The 22,817-nt window shown below is 35.2% G+C and overlaps 1 protein-coding gene across 20 annotated transcripts in view; it reads left to right on the plus strand.

Moving 5' to 3' along the window:
- grid1a (glutamate receptor, ionotropic, delta 1a) overlaps positions 1-22,817 on the plus strand; it is a 492,444-nt gene that overhangs the window by 331,193 nt on the left and 138,434 nt on the right. For all 20 annotated transcript variants that reach the window (XM_073928587.1, XM_073928578.1, XM_073928576.1 and 17 more), the window contains one exon: positions 20,056-20,340. In XM_073928587.1, coding sequence (XP_073784688.1) covers positions 20,067-20,340 — 274 coding nt within the window. In that variant the 5' untranslated portion in view covers positions 20,056-20,066. The remainder of the gene's footprint in view (positions 1-20,055; positions 20,341-22,817) is intronic.

Here is a 22,817-nt window from a genome sequence, read left to right on the forward strand (position 1 = left end):
GTCATTGTAAGAGTTTATACTGCTGTGTTCTGCATCCTGTGTTCTGAAACATGTGTAAGTAAGTTGGTTTCTATCCACTGTGTCAAGTTTCTTCTGCCGTGTTCTGGGATTATGCTAAAAATGCATTCAAGGTCAAGGTAAAACTGTAGAAGAAGCTCAAGCCAGCAGTCATTCAATGAAGAAATAGGTAGGAATCTGTAACTTTCATCAATGTTACTCATTTGCATCTGTCAACTCACCCCTGATGCCCTTTGACATTCTTCCATTGAAAAAGCAACCACGCTCTGCATTGAGTGATCATGATACCCTTGGCATATATCTTGCATGTAGTTGACGTCATGGTAAGAGTTTATGCTGTGTTCTGCATTCTGTTTTCTGAAACATGTGTAGGCAGTTGGGTTTCTATCCAATGTGTCAAGTTTTTTTGACCGTGTTCTGGGTTTATGCTAAAAATGCATTCAAGGTAGAACCGTAAAAGTAGCTCAAGCCTGCAGTCATTCAAGGAAGAAAGAGGCGGGAATCTGTATCTTTCATTAATGTTACACATTTGCATCTGTCAACTCACCCTTGATGCCCTTTGACATTCTTCTATTAAAATAGTCATTACGTAGCTCTTAAAATCCTCTAAAGTTATCACTTAGTCTTTCAATTAGTCAAAAATTTTCGTAAATGGACTTGTTTGTTGTTGTCATTCTTGGCAGTTCAATTACTTTTTCAGTTATCCACTGTCTGGCGTAGATACTGTATGATTTGTCCGTCTCCAGTGAGGCGATTAATGGCCTTTAATGTCACAATAAACTTTGCAACCCAGGATCATTCTGCTTTATATACATTTCTAGAACTAAATCTAAAACTAAATCTTCATCTCACCTAATGTTCCCTGCATTCTTTCTGTATGTAGCCAAACTTTTGTCTCTGTTTCAAAACATTGGCTGCAAGATCAGGAAAAATATGTATTGCTTTGCCATATTGCAAGGGTTTTGATCTTGCCAAGCACAGAATACTTTCTTTCACTTATAAATTATGGATTCAAAAAAATAAAAAAATACCCAAGATCTGCTGTCTCTTTTCGGTTGTGGCCCTGTCAATCAATGTGCCCTGTCAATTTGCACTGGCCCATTGAAATTCCCTTCACCCAGTACCTTCTGCAGAAGTTTGGCACTTCTCAATGCCTTCTTTTGTGCAACAAATTCTGATATTTTACCATTAAGATCTTGATTTTAAGTCACAGGTTTCTCATTGCTAAGCTTTTTTTACACTCCGATTGAGAAGTTATGTAATTTCTTTAGTAAATCAATATGGATTTTGTGATTTAAAAAAAATAAAAACTTCACTGCCGGAGGTGTGACCCAAAACCACCTTAATCCTAAAATAAACACAAAGTGGAATTATTTATTCATAGTAGTCAAAAACAGAATTAAAACAATTTAATTCATGTTTATTTCTGTAGCGCTTTTACAATGTAGATTACGCCAAAGCAGCTTTACATAGAAGTTCTGGTAAATTTATATTACTACAGTCCTTTTTTTTTTTTAGAGTTGAAGTTCAGTTTAGTTATGTTCAATGTGGTTTACATTTTTACTGCTGAAAGTCTAAACACTAAAGAGCAGATCCAGAGATGCGCAGCTCCCCCAACCAAGCAAGCCATTGGCTACAGTGACGAGGAACAAACTTCACCAATTGACGAAGTGAAGGAAAAAAACTTGAGAGAAACCAGGCTCTGTTGAGCATGACCATCACTCTGACCAAACTTCCGGTGAGAGCAGCATTTTAGATGCCAATGAAAACACAAACCGAGAAACACAATATTGCTCCCATGGCTTTCAGCCCTGCCCACATTTGTCACAGCGACCAAGCCGACCAATCACAGATCTTGCACTCTGTATTATCACAAAGCGTAGTTGCATTTTTGAGAGGTGGGGATGATGGTACGGCAAAATTAATCAGTTATGAGACTACTCCTTTATCTACCGCGTGCACTCAACCCAGAAATATAATTTGGCCCTCAACAATGCAAGAACTGTATAGCAGGGGTTTTCCACGTAACTGTCACTTTAAGACAGGTGCAACAATGATTTAAAGGGAGGCGAATTGTCCATCAAACACTCTCAGTGACATTTGACTACCTCTCATTCTGCAAGAGCCCCGATCCTTTGAAAGTTAATGTCAGTCCAAAGATGAGAGCAAGTGAGAGGAGAAAAGATGCACATGAATGGAAGGGAACCGAGAGAAAAGAAGAATGTCAGAAAAAAGACACCTTTGCTCTGTTTTCAATATTCCATGCATTTAAAAGAGTACAAATCTTTCAAGATCTTAAAATGTGAACATCAACACATCAACCTGCAGACATAAAAATCACATGAAATCCACCAGGGTTACAATTGGGCCACTTTGGTTGAACATTTGGCTTTGAAGACTTCAATTTTGGTCATCTGGTTTGAGGTTTTTGAGCTTTTCTTCTTTTCTCTGTCATTTCATCAGGTATCAGTAAAATTTTATATCTCATTTTTTTTGTTCTGATTTTACTGTTCATCATAATGTTAGTATAAGCTCAGCAAACACAGTCCAATGGCACTCTCGTCTGTTTTTGTGTGAATCTAAACCAAAGAGACGACATTTATTGATGCTTTTTGTGATGTCAAAGCCTTTGGACATCGATTTGAGAGATGACAGTGCTTATCTGTTCTTCATCCCCACTGTTTACTGAAGCCTTTAGTGACTTTAAACCAGACTCAGCTGGATTTATCTTTTCACTTTTTCTTGTATCCATCAACAGTATAGCTTGACTGAGACATATTTATTGATCATTCATAACTTAGTTTTTCCATACCTTTCGTCTTTTTTGTTTATGTCTGTATGAGATCTGTCTAAAGTCTTTTCATTTTTAAAATCTCCACTCTCTGTTTTCCTTTATTTATCTTGTCTGTCTTCTGGCTTCATTAAATTAGTTGCATTGAATGAGCATTGTGATGATGAAACTTCAGTGATTTAAGCAGAAATAAACTTCTTTTCTTATTTATAGCATACAAAAAATAGGACGAGAAAAAAAAAAAAAAACACTCGCGGCAGTGATAGTGTTGATTGAGTCACGTTTTGTCCCCAAATGTCTTCTCAATAACGTCCCCCTCTAGGGGTATGTGTAGGACGCCAACTGACCAGTCACCCACATGCTAAAGCTAAAAATCTGCGCTAGCTCCTTGAGCACGGTTACCGCTGAGCGAACAGAAGCCAGCCGCGGGAAGCCTGTGATCAGCTGGGCTTTGAAGATCTTGGGCTCCAAGATGTTCCTAAAATTAACTTAATAACATTTGCACTGATTTAACATGCTTCAAAAACTGAAACTTTTGTGGTACAAGGGCTATAGAGACCGACAGAGATGTTAAGATTGGGCCAGTACTTATTTGGCAACATTTGCTTTAACTGTTGATTTGTTAGGTCAATTAACATACATTGTGGGTAAAAATAGCAAAATGGCGTAGTGAAATGAGGTGTAATGTTTTGTATTTGCTTTGTTTGATAAGTGGTTTTCTTAAAATTGATTTAAAAGCTGATTGTTTACCTTTATAAGTTAACTTTTCAATTACATTTTAAAGTTGATTGACAAATACAATATAGAAAAACATTCTACAATTTGATGAACTACCGTTTGCAGATTCAATTCAATTCAATTCATGTTTATTTCTAAAGTACTTTTACAATGTAGATTGTGTCAAACAGCTTAACATAGACATTCTAGTAAATTGAAAATGTGTCAGTCCAGTTTTCAGAGTTGAAGTTCAGTTTATTTCAGTTTAGTGTGGTTTAATTTTCACTGATGAAAGTCCAAACACTGAAGAGCAAATACATTGATGCGCAGTTCCACGAATCCCAAACCAAGCAAGCCAGTTGCGGATATACATGTGCATTTAAAATGGATAATTAATACTTTAACTAAGTTTTGAAGCATTGTAAAATTGACAGTTTTAAATAAATCTGTCTTATACTTTTATATTCATTTATTTACTTCCATTTTTATGTTTAAATTATTAAATTGATAGTTTTAGTTATTTTTGTATTTTTATGTAAAGTATTTTATATATTTTTTTTTGTCTTTTAGGGTTATTATATTTAGCCAAACATAATTCAATAAACAAAATATAGATATGCTACTTAAAATATACTAAAATCTTAAGTGGAAAAATATACAAATGACAACTAAAATACTAAGTACTATAAATTTTAAATAACAATATGATTATTTTAATTCAAATTTTAAAGGGGTGGTCCACTATGTATTATGTTTTAAATGTTAGTTCATGTGTGATGTAGATGTGCAAACATAAACAACATCTCTGAATGTAATATATGCTCAAAAGTTCAATGCAAAGAGAGACATCGGCTTTTACAGAGTTAGCTTAGCATTTTGGGGACTACAAAAAATACATCCAGGTCAATGAGATCATAAACTCTTCAAGGTTACGTGCACAGGAAACATGCAGCAAAGTTGTGTGGTCAGAGGTGCTGTAATGTTAAAGCAGAGAAAGCTAAAATGCAGTCCAAATGATGCTTTCCCACAGAGCTTCTTCTGTTTCTGTATTTGAGCTTCCAAACGACATGACACAAAGTCAGAAGTGCTTACAATTTAATTTTACTTGTGATCCAGAGAATTATATAAAAAAACAAATAGCTAGCATTTGACAGAGGACAGCTTCCAGAATCTTTCCCAGTTCAGTGCTGGGAGAGCAGCTCCAACCATATTAGCGGAAGCTTTGGATTGTGTGCCACAACTTGTAAGTATTTATATTTGTTAAAATTGATCTATTGCATGCATAGTTTCTAGCGTTAACGTTATGCTGTAGCAAGGATGTAAACAAGACTGTAAACAACGGTAAATGCTGTTTGGCACTGCTAACAATTTAGCTACAAATTCATATTTATCTGTCAGACCCCTGTAAACACCCACAATCTTCACCAGCGCTGTCTCTCTATGCAGTCGCTTTCCCTGTGTTCTACATATCAAACAATGAACTCACAAAAGATAAGTGAATGTTTTGTATTACTTACACATGCTTATTCAGAAAATATTTTTTTTAGATTGCCGGCATGAGGCTCACCTCTTTCCTCATAATTTTCTGTCTGATTTAGGCACAAACTCATACGACTACGCTACCAGTATTTACACAGCAGAAGCACAGTGCGTGCTAGTAGAGGCTTCCTTAGGATATGGAGCTGATCAGTGGATGACAGCATATTATGTTAGCTGACCAATCAGAGCCTCTTGAGGGTGGGCTTTTTGAAGGAACCAGGAAATATGACAGTTGTTTTCATGTTAGCTGAGTAGCAGTATATAATTAAAGTAAGAAATATTAACAAATAATTTGAGTTTTTACAAATAAACCATGAGCTCACATTACTTTGCACCCCATAAACACAACCAAGCCATAAAATACAGTCTGGACCTCCTCTTTAACAGTATAACATTTCTGTATTAATTTTTACTTCATGGAAAAACAGAACATAGCTCTCAGGAGGTGATAACAAAGCAGCCACGAGTAAAGTGATACTTTTATATTACACACCTGAAGAATGGGGATTTATTCCATTCAATATATTATGAAAATAAAAGCAACACTTTCATCTATGCAATTTTATCAAGTAGACAGCCTCCTTTATCTCAACGCCTGCTATTTACAGCTCTTATATAGTAAGGATGATGTTTTTTATTTCTGTCCTTTTTTAATAGCTGCATCTTTCAAAGCCTTTCTAGGCCATGCAATCACTGAAGATGCCAAAAATAATACATACTAATACTTAATATACTGGGAAAACAAAGATTTATGATTCATGAGAGGCTTCACACACTCATTGCACTTTAAAAATAGATTAAAAGCCAACAGGGGAGGTTTATCACACAAGCCCACCGAATGAAGAGTATAACTTCAGAGAGAATGTTTAAACATCTGGGTGAAGAGTCATGTGTTTTTCTGAAGGAAGTGATTAAAGGGCATCAAAATCTGGAAGTTCTTTTGGGATCTAGGTGTGGATATCATAGAAACGTGATGTACTGCGTCCCAAAGAGAGCTTTTATAGAAACCGGCATCTCCTTCAAACTGATTTATAGGACAGGTCTGTCACACAACAGGCCGTAGCAACCAGGGGAGCAATTAACAATCCAGCTGTGCTAGACTGAGCTAATTAGCACAATAATTAGCCACAGCGTGCTAATTTATACATAAAAATTAGACAAACACACACAAGTGCAGACAGACATCTTCAGCAGATCAAGCTTTACTATTCACTGCCAAAGTGAAAGTCAATTCAAAGTCGAAATGAGTTCAACAATCTTGATTTGTTTGCAGCTGGGTTTCCCAATTACCATGTATCTAAAGGATCCAAAGAGTGTTCTGTGTGTGATCTTTTCTACATACTACTTAGAAGTCCCTGTCCATTTCAAAATTACTGAAATACAACCTAATAAGGGGCCAAATAATGAACAAATCATTCATTCATTCAAGCTTCTTGCTTAGTCCCTTTATTAATCCAGGGTCGCCACAGTGGAATGAACCACCAACCTATCCAGCACGTTTTTATGCTGCTGCAACCCATCTCTGGGAAACAAATACACACACACACACACACACACACACAAACACACACACACACACACACACACACACACACACACACTCACTCACTCATACACTACGGACAATTTAGCCTACAATCCACCTGTACCGCAAGTTTTTGGACTGTGGGGAAAACCGGAGTGCAGGGAGAACATGAAAACTCCACACAGAAACGGCAAGTGAGCCGAGGTTCGAACCAGAGGCCCAGTGACCTTCTTGCTGTGAGGCGACAGCACTACTTACTGCACCACTGCGTCGCCTGAACAAATCTTATAACCATTTTATATATTTTTTTATCAACAACACACAAGCCTCTCCTACAAAGCACTAAAAGCACTAAATGTATAATCGCTGGACCAATGGTTTCTGTACATATCGTACATATTCTGTACATAAGTCCCAGGTGTAAAACTGTTACTATTTACCCTATCTGTGGGGCAAATTGTAACAGACAGAGGGTTAGTCGTAACATGCTTGAAAAGGCAGATTTCACACAATTAATTTAAACCCAGTTTACTTTAAATAGTAGTTATATTTCCTCAGTACTTAGTACCATTTTTTATTCTACATAGCACAGTATGTTTGTTTATTTATTTATTTGTTTGATTGTTTGTTTGTTTGTTTATTATTATTTTATTATTATTATTTTATTTATTTTATTTATTTTATTTATTTTATTTATTTATTTTATTTATTTTATTTATTTATTTATTTATTTATTTATTTTATTTATTTTATTTATTTTATTTATTTTATTTATTTTATTTATTTTATTATTTATTATTTATTATTTTATTATTTAAGCACATTTGGATTTATTTGCATTAATATTCATTATTATACAATGCAATTACATGCATTTGCATTGTTAGCAATAAAAAATCTATTAAACAAACTCTATAAAAATACATTTTAATATAAAAGGTATTCAACATTACACACAAAATTCTAAAAATATTTTGTTAGTTTAATTGGTGTACAACAGTGTGTGGCTTATTTGTAACACCCTGTTACAACTAATCCCGCTGTGTCATGTTTTGTTCAAAACTGGCTAGCAGTCAAAGTGTTTTTTACATCTTTCAAAATGATTTTATCTTTTAGCCTAAAAGATGGTAATCACAACAATATAAGATTTTACTAACATACTTTCACAGATTTTTTAAAAATAAAAAATATCAACTATAATAAAAAATGCTTTCATGCTGCAAAAATGGTTTCTCTTGTGTTTCTCATCCAAATTTAGCCTCTTTTTTAATAATTATCAGGAAACCATCTGCCAACACTATGGTGAAAACCTTGGAAGCATGCCATGGTTAACCCTGAGCAAATACCTTAAAACTTATCATTCTAAAATGCCCAATACGTGAATAGGTTTCAAGCGTTTGTGCAAGTCATTGACAGATTTTATTCTTGTTCCTTTTATTATTTAGAGTTTATTCCTATTTTTCTGTTGTGTTCCAGTCTTTCAAGCATATTTAATATTTTTTAAGTTACATTATGAACTGTTATTTTTGTTTTGTGCATGCCCTTTTTATGTATGTATGTATGTATGTATGTCCATACCATCCATTAGTACAGAGCAGTCATTGGTCAACGATGATTTTCAAGTGCTACTTTCTGTAAGTTAGGATGCATCAATTACATTTTTGTGATCTACTTTGCATTTCAATGCTTTTGGAAAGCGCAGCACATGACTTTTTGAATTATTCATTCTGCAGATTTAATCTGAAACACTGATTAGTTAATGAACAAAATAAAAATAAATAAATAAATGTGTCTTAATCTCCAGTTGAGCACTACTTATGTACATACACCAAGCTTCACAGCTTTTTCTATAGTCTTATACAAACATACAAAAACAAATGTAAAACTATTTGATGATGAATCTTTATTTTTGCATGGCTACATTTGTAGTTGTTTTATATGTGTTAAATTTTTTATAAATTATTATGTTTTGCTTTCAATTTATGTAATTATGTAGGTTGTGAATGCTGTTTTACTGGCCTTATGGTTGGGCTGTCGGGTTTGATGGCCTGTCAGTTCAGACAAACATCAACCACCCTGTATGCTGAAGGTCAAATGATGAAGGGTATCATCTCCTAATATTGGTTGGTTGATTCGGTTCTACATAAGGTCATTTCTCATAATGCCCTTTAGAAGAAATCAGCAAGGCTTAAAACTATCTCAACCATTATATTCTGATTTGCCATAAAACCATTGTCAGTGTGAAATAATGTTTTTGTGATGTGCAGTTTTCACAAGGACAGCCATTGTTGCACAGCAGCCTATGAAACACTGCTGTAGTTTGTTCATCTGGGATATACAAGCTTCTCTACCATCATTGATTTGTGGAGAGCAGAACTCAAGTGGAAGAGATTAGACTGCTGTCCTGTTATTTCCACTTTAAGGTGCATCATGACATTTCAGAGAAATTCACGTGGATTACGAAACTCACTTAAGTGTCTCATCCAATTCTTCAGGTTCTTTCCAGAACAGTACTTTGCGATCTGAAGTATTAAAACAGTTTTTTTTTCTCTCTTTAAGAAGTGCAGTCTTCAAAAAAAGTTTTAAACTGTAATTTTCTTAGGAGTAAGTATTATTTTCTAGTTAAAAGCTCACTTTAGGCTGTGCAGCCTTTCATTTTACTGGAAAAGAAAAGAGACCACATTTGGAAAAGGTAAAACGTCAATAACTCATTTTTAATATCAAAACAAGAATGTCATACTTTCGTGGCTGCTTCCCAGCCTGTTGTATTTCAGAGCATCAAACTTGAAATAGCTTTTCTGTGCATAATTACAGGTGCTACACATTACAGATTAATGAAGGACACAGGACAGGGCGGGACAATATGAATAACTCACTCTGACAAAGTCAGGAAGGACTTAGTGCCGGGCTGTCTGCTCCACAGAGGCTCTCTTTTCATCCTCTAGATCCCTGCTGGCACTGGGGTTTTAGTGTGAAGAGGGGATGGAGGAGAAGAGAATAATGTGTGGGGTGTGGATGATAGAGAATAATGCAGTGAATTAGCCCCTCCTTTCTCTCTGTATCCTTCCCACGTGCACCTTCTTTAAATCCTCTATTTTGTGCAAAAAAAAAAAAGGATTTCTTTTTACCATTCATCTTGCAATGGATGAAGCCATCCATCCTAAGAGTAAATTAGACATCAAATCTTTATGATTACAATAAAAAGTCAGTATCTTCTACACTGTAAAAAAATGCATGGCTCCACACAATTCATTCATGTTGTCCAAAAACAAATCAATTAAGTTAACTTAACACTTACAAATTTATGTGGATTAAAAATACAAATATTAAGTTGTCCCTATGAAATCTTAAGAATTGTGTTGTTTCAGCTCAATTTATTTAAGTAGTTTAAACAATAAAAAACTTTTTTTGGAGTGTAGCATGTCCCATTCTTTATCTCATGTTTTGTTCTCACAGAAGACACTATCTATGATTCATACACAACATCTTTGTTTATTGTATTTTTTATTGTATGAGCACAGGTAGCATACGGAATGTGATATAAAAATACTGTAAAAGTGATGTTAATTAATTAACTTACTTAATTTCAGTATGTATTAGCTGATTGAATTCCTTTTGTGTATGTTAAAAAATGCATTGCAAATCTTTTTCTAGCGATTCTGAATTCAATCCCAAAAGTTCAGAATTGATTCTGTATTCAATTTATGTGGGTCTGCGTAAGCTGGAAAATAATAAGGATTGACAGCCACAGGTATGCTGCCAAATTCACTTGATTTGGACAAACTTTAGAATTTAAAAGGCATGACATTACTCTTCTCATCCCGTGTCCGCTTTTTACATAACTGCAACACCTCAAAGTGAAACTAATACTGTCCTGTGGAGAGGGTGGAATTGGAAACATGATGCATTAACACTGAATACAGCAGTGTCATATGCTTGTGTTCTGCTAATGCAGACTGGATGAATAGGGGAAAGTGTTGCAAATTAATGAAGCGTTGTAAAGTACTGTTTCAAAGCTGTGCCTCCCAACGAAAAGTAATTCCAATATATTTTTCCAAAGTTTTGTCTTATGTTTAAAGGTTATAAACAAACTGAAAGCAATTAAAGTTTCTTTTTGGAAAAAGAACAGTTTGTTCTTTGAAACTGCACTTTGTAATCTGGCATTTCAAAGTTACATTCAGAGCATGCTCATGCATAATATAACTTTGATAATGAATATAAATCCTTTTTAAGATGCCATTACTACCTTACAATTGTACTGTAGGTTCCTATCATAAACAAAAGCATAGAAACTCTTTTTCTGTGGGAAAGATATATTTTCCACAGCCAAAGAAATAGAAAAAAAAATAGATCAAGAAACTTTTTGGAAATGAATCGTGACTCCTAGAATCAGAATCAGATTGTGAAGACCCTAAAGATTCCCACCCCCATTGATTATATACAGCCATATAGCAATGCTACTTATGTGATATTGTTTATATAATATGTACTTTATTAACGGTGTTGTTCACCACAAAACAAATTTTGCTGTTAATTTATTCACACTCACATTTACTTGCTTTAAACAGCAGTTTAAATTAGCCTTTAGACCAGGGGTCCGTTCTTCGTACCTCGCTTAAATGATCTAAGATTATTTGGCAGATCCTGGATCTTTTAATCTTGATAACTGATCTCTCGCTAATTTGGTTCTTCAAACAAGTTCGCGAATCAGATTAGAATGTCTGGATGAACTGATCTGAGATCGCTGCGTGTGTTATGAAGGACAGATCTATCGATCCTCGAAATCATGATCAGCAATGCAACGATTGGCTGACGGCACAGCAGCGTAATGACATCATCTGATTAATATTCAATTATCCATGTGAGCAAAATTACATCAAATTAGCAGTAAACGGCTTGTTTAATATGACACGCAAGAACTTTCCACATTTGTTGTGAGCTGCAGGCTTTACACTTTCATTTGTCAAGACAAGAGTATTCATCATGTATTTCAATGCAAATTAGTGTATGTAGTTCTACATTTAGAAAAGATTTTCTTTATTATTGTAGCCGTTTTTTAATCGGTGTAAAGAATAACAGGTTGTTTACAAAAGCATTTTCATATTGGTAAAGGCGTCTGCAACTTTTGTGAAGCTTCAAATCACTATTAACTATCAAAACATGTTTATGACTGCTGACATGTATTATTGCTTTAAAAAAAGTCACATATTGTGCATTTCTATTATACACAATTTGTACTAAAGCGATCTAAAAAGTTAATATCAATAAGTTTTCTCTTTGCACCAGATGGCAGTCTTTGTACTTTCATTTCGAGAGTGCAGATTGTATAGCCTACGTTTTATTAATATGTATAACTTTATTTATTTTATTAATGACTATAACTTTATATATATAGTTAAAAAATATGTACCATTTTCCCAAGTGTATATAACTACTACTGTAAGAAAATATCAGAATTCAGAACATACTTTCTGTATTATCTTTGCTTGAACTGAGCCGATCTAATCCTGTTTATATGAATTGAACCTGCTCCCAATCAGGTTTGACCTAGCAGAACTGTTGCCATGACATCAATTCTCGGATCAGCTTTGAAGAACGAAACGATCCTGGATCGTGTCAAATCGTCAATATCCAAATCCAGCTAACTGAGTAATCCACGTACGAAGAACGGACCCCTGTATATCTTTTTTATTTATTTACATTTACATTTAGTCATTTAGCAGACGCTTTTATCCAAAGCGACTTACAAATGAGGACAAGGAAGCAATTTACACAACTAAGAGCAACAATGAATAAGTGTTATAGGCAAGTTTCAGGTCTGTAAAGTCTAAGAAGGGAAGTATTAGTAGTATTAGTGTTTTTTTTTTTTGTTTTGTTTTGTTTTTTGGTACAGTTAGTGTGATATTCAGAGAGGCAATTGCAGATTAGAAAGTGTAGTGGAGACTAAATAGTTGAGTTTTTAGTCGTTTCTTGAAAATAGCGAGTGACTCTGCTGTTCTGATGCAGTTAGGGAGTTCATTCCACCAACTGGGCAGATTGAGCATGAGCGTTCGCGAAAGTGATTTCTTTCCTCTTTGGGATGGAACCACGAGGCGACGTTCATTCACAGAACGCAAGTTTCTGGAGGGCACATAGATCTGCAGAAGTGAGAGCAGATAAGAAGGAGCAAGGCCAGAAGTCACTTTGTAGGCAAACATCAGAGCTTTGAACTTGATGCGAGCAGCAACTGGCAGCCAGTGCAAACGGACTAGTAGCGGAGTGACATGTGCTCGTTTAGGTTCATTGAAGACCACTCGTGCTGCTGCATTCTGGAGCAGTTGAAGAGGCTTGATAGAGTTAGCTGGAAGCCCAGCTAGTAGAGAGTTGCAGTAATCCAGTTTGGAGAAAACAAGAGCTTGAACAAGGAGTTGAGCTGCATGTTCAGATAAGAAGGGTTGGATCTTTCTGATGTTATAGAGTGCGAATCTGCACGATCGAGCAGTTCTAGAAATGTGGTCAGAGAAGTTTAGTTGGTCATCAATTATTTATTTTTTTATTTTTTTGGACTCTTAAAGAGCTGGTAGTCATTGGCTTTTGTATTGTATAAATGACCCAGGGCCACTGTTTCAGCTAAAAATATGTATATTTTTTATTACTAGTATTATTATTTTTATACTAAATTAATATATAATCTACATCATGGCTGACCTGAGGGTGAGTATTAACAGCAACATGTTCATTTTTGGCTGAACTGTCCATTTAGTGGCTTCAAATAATACATTACACACTTTCAGACAAGTAGCTTTCAGACAAAGCACACACACTGTTTTTCTTTGCCAAATTTCCACATTTAAGACTTAATATGTGTACTTTAGGGCAAAATGCTAATTATAGGCTTTTGCATAGTGTACAGATGGAGCATCGTTTTTTCTTGTGATATTACAGGCCGTTGAATGACTTTGATGATGCCAATTCAAACAGGATTACGGGATTTTGTAGGGGTTGATGTTTGTGGTCTGGTAATCTTTTAAGCTGCTCCAGTGGACATGCCACCTTACACACATACTGTTACACACACTCCTACACTCACACCCACACACACACATCATGTTATCTTTCTCCTTTCCAAATTCAGTCTTGAAGTCATGGCTGCAATCATGGACTGATGGACTGGCTGTAAAGGCCACAGTTTCCTTATCAAACCACAGACAGCACCTACTGGGTGGAAGCCTGTCCACAACACCTTTAGCTCGTCTCTCCCTGCTCACAAAGACCAATGAAAACATCTGTCCATTACTGTGAAATCGTCCTGGCAGTGTGACTTATATCATTTCTGGTAAAGAGAATCTGTCTGTCTTGCCATATCATAAACGTTACAACACAGGGCTTTTCCGATCAATGAAACTCTGACTGAAGGAGCACTGTGAACTGTGAATTAATTAATTTCGTTTGGCCACGTGTTAATGCCTGATTGTGAATCATCCCAGCGTTCTGATTTGAGCTCTTATATATCCCTTCCTTCAGATCATTTTCGAAATCCTGTTTGGTGATAAAGGTCTTTAATCTGCATGACAAATACTCTTTTTAATTCGTTATATCAACGATGCGGAGACGCACAGTATTCAAATTCAAAATGAGGGATTAACAAGAATGGTGTCATTCACCCTGTAAGGAAACCGTGGCTCTTTAATTGAGTATTAGTCTAAAATATGTCGTAATCTGCATAAGAAGCTGTGTGGATTTATGGAGAGAGAGAGGCAGTTTTCGGTGATATGTGATCCATTTAGGGTTGGGAGATCTCAACCAATTTGGCATCGTACGATGTCTAATTTGAAACATTGTGATGGACGAGGCCATCGCCGTTATAGGTGGCGGTGAACTAAAGGTGCAGTAGGTGATCTGCCAAAATGCTAACTACTTAGCATTTTATTTTTCGACGTCGGGTCCACAACAGCAGACAACCCACTTGTTCATGTCATTCGCCAGTTAGCCGTAGGCGTGCAGGAATTATGTTTATTACTAAGCCATACTAACAGGCTATTTCAGAGCGAATATTCAGAGTAGCATGGTAGTATAGGAAGGCTGTCATTGTTCAAAAATGACCCAATGTTAATATAAAAGCAAGAAGGTTAGGCGGAATACAAAATAAGAAAAAACTATATTCAACGACAGCCCATATTTTTACTTTTAGTCAAGCCTTCTATGTTTAGACATCCACTAAACACAAAGTTGCTTTGTGGATATATAAGATATTTAGCTCCTCTTGATTTTTTTTTTACCATGCAATTCTTTTAAACATATACAGTTGAAGGCATACTTATTAGCCCATAGGGTTTAATTTTTTCCCCAATTTCTGTTTAACAGAGAGATTTTTTTCAACAACATAACTCATTTCTAATTACTCAGTTTTTTTTTCTTTGCCATGGTGACAGAACATAATATGTTACCAGATATTTTTCAAGACACTAGTATTCAGCCTAAAGGGAAATTTAAAGGCACAACTAGGTCGATTAGGTTAACTAGGCAGGTTAGTGTAATTATGCAAATCATGGTATAACAGTGGTTTGTTCTGTTGACAATCGCTTAATATAATAATTTATAATAAAAATATAGCTTAAATAATAATTTCGACCTTAAAATGTCTTTAAAAAAAATACAACCAAAATTAAACAAAAAAGACTTTCCTGAAGATTTGTTTTTTTAATTCCCTTGCTCTGTTAAACATAATTTGGGAAATAATTAAAATAGAAAAAAAAATCAAAGGGAGGCTAATAATTCTGACTATATAGCTATTGCTATTGTCTCCATCAGTTTTCTATTTTAGGATTTGAATTGTATTTTTCTTACCATTAACTGCATTTTAAAGATTTATTTTATCAAGCCTCACAGTTAAAATATAAGATTTGAACATGTTACAATTTTTCTCAGAAAGCATATTTCTAAAGGAGCTGTTGACTCAAAATTTTCACAAGATCTCACTAACAACCAAAGTTTAGAAATTAAGTTGTGTAATAACATGATATGACACATGAAACAAGTATTGAACACACAAAGAAAGGTAGGTGTGAAAAGGCATGGAAAGGTCAGACTGCAGCTGAATTCAATGCAGTGAGAAAGCAACTCTGCCCTTCATCAGTGTAAACGAATATTAGCTGCTTCAGTTCCAACTTCTACATAAACAGATGATGAAGATGAAAGTTGGGTGAACATTTCAGCAAGACCATGATCCCACACAGTTATCTAACACAATTGTTTTCAAAACGAAAAAGAGAAAAGCTAGAATGGCCCAGCCAATCACCTAACCTGAATCCTATGGAAAATAGAATCACAAAATTATAGAAAAGAGTCACACAAAACCATCAGATTTAAAGACTGTTAAATGACGAGTATGAGAAACAAATCGCACATGAGCAATGCATGCGACTCCATTCTCCACACAGGAGGGATGTTGAAGCTGTCATTACCAAAAAAGCCTTTTATGCTCAATATTTGATACATAGTTCAGTACTTCCTTGTGTCATTCCATTGTTATTACACATAACATTTGTTTATTTATTTTTTTTTTTACATTTATTCATTTTCATATGTGTTAATGTAACAGTTGAAGCATTCACAGTATCTTCAGTTCAGCTTTCCAAAACATAGAAAGTCACACAGGTTTGGAATTGCATTCAGGTGAAAAAAACGTTGACATTTCATTTTCATCTGAGCTACCTCTTTGTTTTTGCAGTTGTCATCGCCATGATGTGTAAAAATGTATAGATGTAGCATTCATGGACCAACGAACAGCGCCTGCCAGTGCGAATTTCCACATCAGATGCTTTAATGGCCGTTCCCGTATGACTTATAGGTTTCCTGTGGCGTGTTTTGCTGTGCCCTGCAGGTTGTGGACATTTCTCTCAGAAGTTTGGGCTCGGTGTCTGCTTGATTGATGTAGTTGCGACAGTTTCTGCATTGTCTATCAGCTCTATCTTGACAACATTACATGGGAGGCCCAAGTTTTTTATTTCTCTAGACAAAGCTTTTTCTTACTTATTCCACTGCTATCAGTCTTCTCATCTTTTCCTCTCTCTCTCTCTCTGGCTGGATTTATCCAAGGAAATGTAGTTCTGCGATGTAAATCTGCAGATGTGTTTATCTATCAGGCTGTATTCCTCCAATGCTCTGTTATACACACAGACGTTCTGAAGATAAAATTGAACTATTTGCATAGTTACAGAGCGATAAGAAGCTCATCAGAAAGCTTGCCATCTCATGAACACTCACATTTATCTGTGAGATTATATCTGTGAGTCATATTACTTTTTCACATTAAGTATTATTTTGTAACCCTTTTCATGGCAACTTTGATAATTGTTTTGCTGAAGTACAGTGTGCGCAGTCATGTTCGGTTTTTATTAAAGAGAGTCAACATTACATTACCACTGAAAATAGATTTGCGCCGTACTCTTCTGATGTTTATGTTTGTGATGTGTATATACACATGTGATATATACGTATGTATGTTTATTCTCGGTGTTTGTAACAGTAGATTATTCTCTTATCAGGTTAATTTTTTTCCTGGATCAAAAAATGCACCAAAAGCACACACATAGTTTATTTATATTATTCAATAAGTGGACTACTTTCAGTACACTAACAGTACAAAAAAGTACATTAGTTGTTATTTTTGTCATGGTTATTCTGTTTATTGTTAGTTTTGTTAAATAATTCATTTAATTAACTGATGTGACCTTATTTTAAAGACCTCATAAATAGATAAACATGTTAATGCAGTTTCTGAATTGCATTTGTATTTTAATCTGCATGTAAATCATCATTTTTTGTGTGTGTATGAAGCAGGACTCACTCTGCACATTGTGACAATTGACAGTAACTCCAGTTAATGACTGAACTGTGTGAAAACAAATCAAGAATAAGCACTAAAAGGTGAACTGTCAGATTTGGTGTGTATCTAATATATAGTGCATGCTTTAGTCAAGATAAAAATTCTTATTTTGTAAGTTTTTAAGGATTAAACCCAGCAGGCACAGTACTTCAACATGATGTCAGATTGACGTTGTGCCCCAACGTCATGGGACGTTGCATTTTAATTGGAAATGACAAACGGGTTGACGCCAGAACCCAACGTCAGGCCGACATCATGTCCAGTGTCAGACAGGCGTTGCATTTTGGTTACTTTCCAACGTAACATAAAAACAACAAAGTATCAACGTCTGATGATGTTACAGCTTGACGTTCTGTGGACGATACCAATGTGATATCTATCAGATTTTGGTTACCATACCTGACGAATAAATGTCTGTATTCATTTATTTTCTTGTCGACTTAGTCCCTTTATTAATATATATATATATATATATATATATATATATATATATATATATATATATATATATATATATATATATATATATATATATATATATATATATATATATATATATATTATTTTCCCAAGTGTATATACCTACTGTAAGAAAATATCAGCATTTGCGCATACTTTCAGTATTATCTTTGCTTGAACTGACCCAATCTAATCCTGTTTATATGAAATGAACCTGTTCCCATGCAGGTTTGATCTACCAGAACTATTACTATGACGACAAGTCTCAAATGAGTTTTAAACAATGAAACCATCCTGGATCGTGTCAAATCTTCAACATCCAAAAACAGCTAACTGAATAATTCACGTACGAAGAACGGACCCCTGAATGACTATTTAAAACTATTACAACAATAAATAGAAACAACTATGAACAGACTGCTAAATTAACATGGTCACTAGATTTATGGCTGCTTTTTGCTGTGGAATGTCTGTGTGTGTGTGTGTGTGTGTGTGTGTGTGTGTGTGTGTGTGTGTGTGTGTGTGTGTGTGTGTGTGTGTGTGTGTGTGTGTGTGCGTGCGTGCGTGCGTGCGTGCGTGCGTGTGTGTGTGTGCGTGTGTGCATGCGTGTGCGTGCGTGCATTTGTGTGTGTGTTTGTCTACATAAAGTATTTAATTACACTTAAGTTTTTTTCTGAGCATATTTTGCTTGACTGTCTAGCTAGCTAATGTCTTGTTTGAACTATTGTAAATCTCATAGTGCTTCTGTTTGTAGGAGTTTTTTTTTTCAATTGTTCATGCACGTTCAATAAATTCAGAAAGCTTATAGTCAACAAGAAAATTTTAGAAGAACTCTAATGTTTAAAAGCCGAATTTTGAATCGTGTTCAATAGCCTATTGAAAGCCTATTATGGGAGGGTTTGCGTTGTAGGGTATTTTGTATTCAATTAAGGTGGATCCATTCAATTAACAATGTAAATTGTGTTTATTCGGATGTTTACTGAGAAAGTCAGTTTCTCTGGTGGCTAGTGTGCAAAACTATTTGCTCAGCTTCTTTGAAAAAAAAAGTAATTAGTTTCTTTGCTGAAAAAAAAAAACTAAACAAAAGTCATTGTGTTTCCTCTAATTTTCATTGGGATTTGTAATCCATTGATCCACCTACATCTTTAAAGAACTGTGCTTTAAAACTTCATGATCAGCCAGGGTTTGCTGAAATGAATCGAGCACACAGTTTCTCTAGGGACACATGGACAAACAGTTATTGTGTGAAAGTTACAGAGACTACTGGGTTTCATTGTTTTTTTTTTTAACTCAGAGTATAATTCCACCTCTATTTGCTGCTTTCTGTATAGTAGGCTCAGTGTATTTTCAATGCGATTTTGGCTTTATTAATAATTGATTTTTCCAGCTCTCGCTGTTATAAAACTTGTCAACAACAAAATTAATTTACTCTCTTTTTGGGATCTGTGATGAAATATTTATTACAATGCAAATAAATACGACAAAGTAGCCTAACTGCTTTTGATTTGTATAAATACAGGAAAGGAATGGGGAATAAATGTGTCTAAATGAAGAATGAATTTAAATGCTCTTTGACATATATTACACCTCCTTCCCAAGATGCATTTGTGCATAAATGTAACTGTGCTGCATATGGGAAACAATGCGCAGCCACGCAAAGCTGACAATAATACTACCATCTTCCAATCCACAATGGGCTTTTTAAACAGGCACATTGTCAGATACATACCAAGAAACAGCCTTTTTAAAATCCACTTTTAATCATTGTATAAAACAAACTGCATGTTTAAACATCCAAACCTGCAGCTCTGAGATGGCAGCATCTATTAAATGTCATATCTCATAAATTATTTATGTCCACTTTAACTAGGTTTCCTTGAGAAATTGTTACACTGGCGTTAAACAGAGGCAATAAATTAGCAGCATATGGCAATACACTGAAGAGAATTGCATTTGCCCTGTGAAATCTGGACACATTACCACACCTTTTCTCTGCGGGATAAGCCTGACATTTGCTGCATTAATTGCCACTGGTTGTTCCATTAATGGTCAAAGTGCTTAACTCTCGTAAAGTAGAGCCTATGACACTTAGAGCCTCTAATTCTCACTGTGCCTCTGTTTTTTTCTGTTCTTTTCCAGCCTGTGAGCTCATGAATCAGGGGATACTCGCTTTGGTGTCGTCTACAGGATGCGCAGCAGCCAATGCGCTACAGTCTCTCACGGATGCCATGCACATTCCTCATCTGTTCATCCAGAGGAACGGTGATGGGACGCCCCGTGCTGAGTGCCAGCTTAATCCCAGTCCTGACGGGGAACGGTACACGCTGGCTGCTCGGCCTCCTGTGAGGCTCAATGATGTCATGATCACACTCGTCTCTGAACTGCGCTGGCACAAGTTCATCGTTTTCTATGACAGCGAGTACGGTGAGTTACATGATGGGTGGCAAGGGTGAACCTACTAGAAATATCAAAATATTTTGCTGGAACTACTTATTTAAAATTAGCTAAATCGACACAATGACAACGCAGTGGCGCAGTAGGTAGTGCTGTCGCCTCACATCAAAAAGGTCGCTGGTTCAAACCTCAGCTGGGTCAGTTTGCGTTTCTATGAAGAGTTTGCATGTTCACCCTGCGTTCGCGTGGGTTTCCTCTGGGTGCTCCGGTGTCCCCCACAATCCAAAGACATGCTGTATTTATATTCAATCCACTTAAATTTGTAAAAGCAGTTAGGTTAACTTAATTGATTTGTGTAGGAACAACATGAAAGAATTACATGTACCCAGCATTTTTTTACAGTGTAGAGCCGTATGTATAGGCCAGACAGAATATGCAGACATTTTTTGCTATTTTTGTGGAGAATTTTTTTAAAAATCTGTGGATTTATGTGGAATTATTTTGGGAGTATTGTAACTAAAATCTTAATTTATGTAATAAAAAAACAATGTTTACAATGCAAATACAATTAGATCCACTTATTTGGTAAACAAAGCAAGTCTGTCATATAATATATCCACGAAAAAAACAGAAAATAACACTTTACAAACTAAATTGCAAATAAATCATAAGAACACTTTCATGTTAGTCAATACTATTACTAAAATTTACTAAAATTAAGTAAAAAACTGAACAAATAAAAATGTACATGCATTTAAAGAAGTAAATAAATAGACTAAACGATGGGCTAAATATCTTTCCATATGGGCTTAAATATGATATCTCTTTTTTTCCCTTATTATGTTTCTTCATTTTGGTGACCAAGTTTTTGAATTCATAAGACATTATTTATATTTCGTTTTATTCAAATGTATCAAAAACTATTTGATCAATTGAATTCATTCATTTATACATTTATTCATTCATTCAAATTAATAAAGGTAGCACTATGTGATAGCCCTAGAAATCCTATGTGGTAATTAAATGAAGGCATTTTCAATGTACCTTTTTTGCTAGCAACATGTTTCACAAAAAATGTACTGTCAAAATGGTGAAACATTGTGTTAATGTGTATTAATACATTTACTGTATCATATTTATTAGTAGTGAGTTCATTCATTCATTTATTCATTTTCCCTCGGCTTAGTCCCTTTATTCATCAAGGATCTCTACAGTAGAATGAACCGACAATTTATTCAGCATATGTTTTGCACAGCGTATGCCCTTAAAGCAACTGGGAAACACTTATACACTCTCACATTCACACACATACACTATGGCCGATTTAGTTTATTTAATCCACTTATAGCACAGGTCTTTAAAAACCCATGCAAACACGGGGAGAACATGCAAACTTCACACAGAAATACCAACTGACCCAGCCAAGAATCGAACCAGCAATCTTTTTGTTGTATGGCGACAGTGCTAACCACTGAGTCATCATGCCACCCCTATTAGTAGAAGTGATAGTAATTTATTACTTGCTTATTTCTCTTGTGCAGTGACAATGTATCTTTCAAAGTTTCTTCAACTTAAACTAAACACTTTCTAATACAGGGAGGCCAAAACACCATAAAAGTTGCGCTAATGTTGGAATATTTGATTCCATCCTTTTTTTTACACATTGTGAAAAATCACTGCTAAATCTTTGGAAATTTCGGTTAACAAATCTGGTTGGCCGTTCATGATAGAAAAGCAGGAGTCATGTTGACACCTTTAAAGTAAGTTAGGATATGAGGTGGATTCACAATTCATTATGATATTTTGGCAAATAGCAACTTCAGAGGACATTATAAAGCAAAAGCTGATTCAGTCCACAAGCAGTGCAGCAAGAGAATTCTTAGTACAAAGACATCAGCTCTGATGTTAAAATTTGATGTGAGCAGGTGGACTCTGGCAGACCAAAAAGCATGCTGTCAGTTGTTAACTAGCATGAGCATTGCAGTGTTTTGAAAAGTGTAAAACTTTAAGAATGGACTTGGATAACCTTCTGATGCCTTCATTGAGCCAGTAGTGTTTCACTCTATTGGAATGAAGTTTGCCTTTCATAATCCAAAATAGCTATATATCTGATCTCAGCTTTAATATTAAAGACTGCTTTTAACAGGACCTCTTTGAGATGTAACCCAGCCCAAGACTGAGCATTGCTATTTACCCTCCACCTTGGTATACAGTGCTTTTTTGTTTGATTGGAATGTCAACGTCAGAAAGCTGAGTCAAGGTTTTATTCAAAGCATTGTCAATGTAACAAAAATGTAAAGTAAAATATATCTGTCTTTGGAATGTAATACTTCTTAAATATCAGATGCAAAGCAAATAACTTTCAAAATGTAATATTTTTGAGTTCCAAAAGTATTATTATTATTTTTTGTATTTTTGTTAGATATGGCTTTATCTGACTTATCTGACTTTAGTTTGTCAGTCCCAATCTGAAGGAATCTAATCATATTTAAATTTGTACAATGCTA

Source organism: Danio rerio, chromosome 17 (genome assembly GCF_049306965.1).
Source record: "Danio rerio strain Tuebingen ecotype United States chromosome 17, GRCz12tu, whole genome shotgun sequence".
Classification (NCBI taxonomy): domain Eukaryota; kingdom Metazoa; phylum Chordata; class Actinopteri; order Cypriniformes; family Danionidae; genus Danio; species Danio rerio.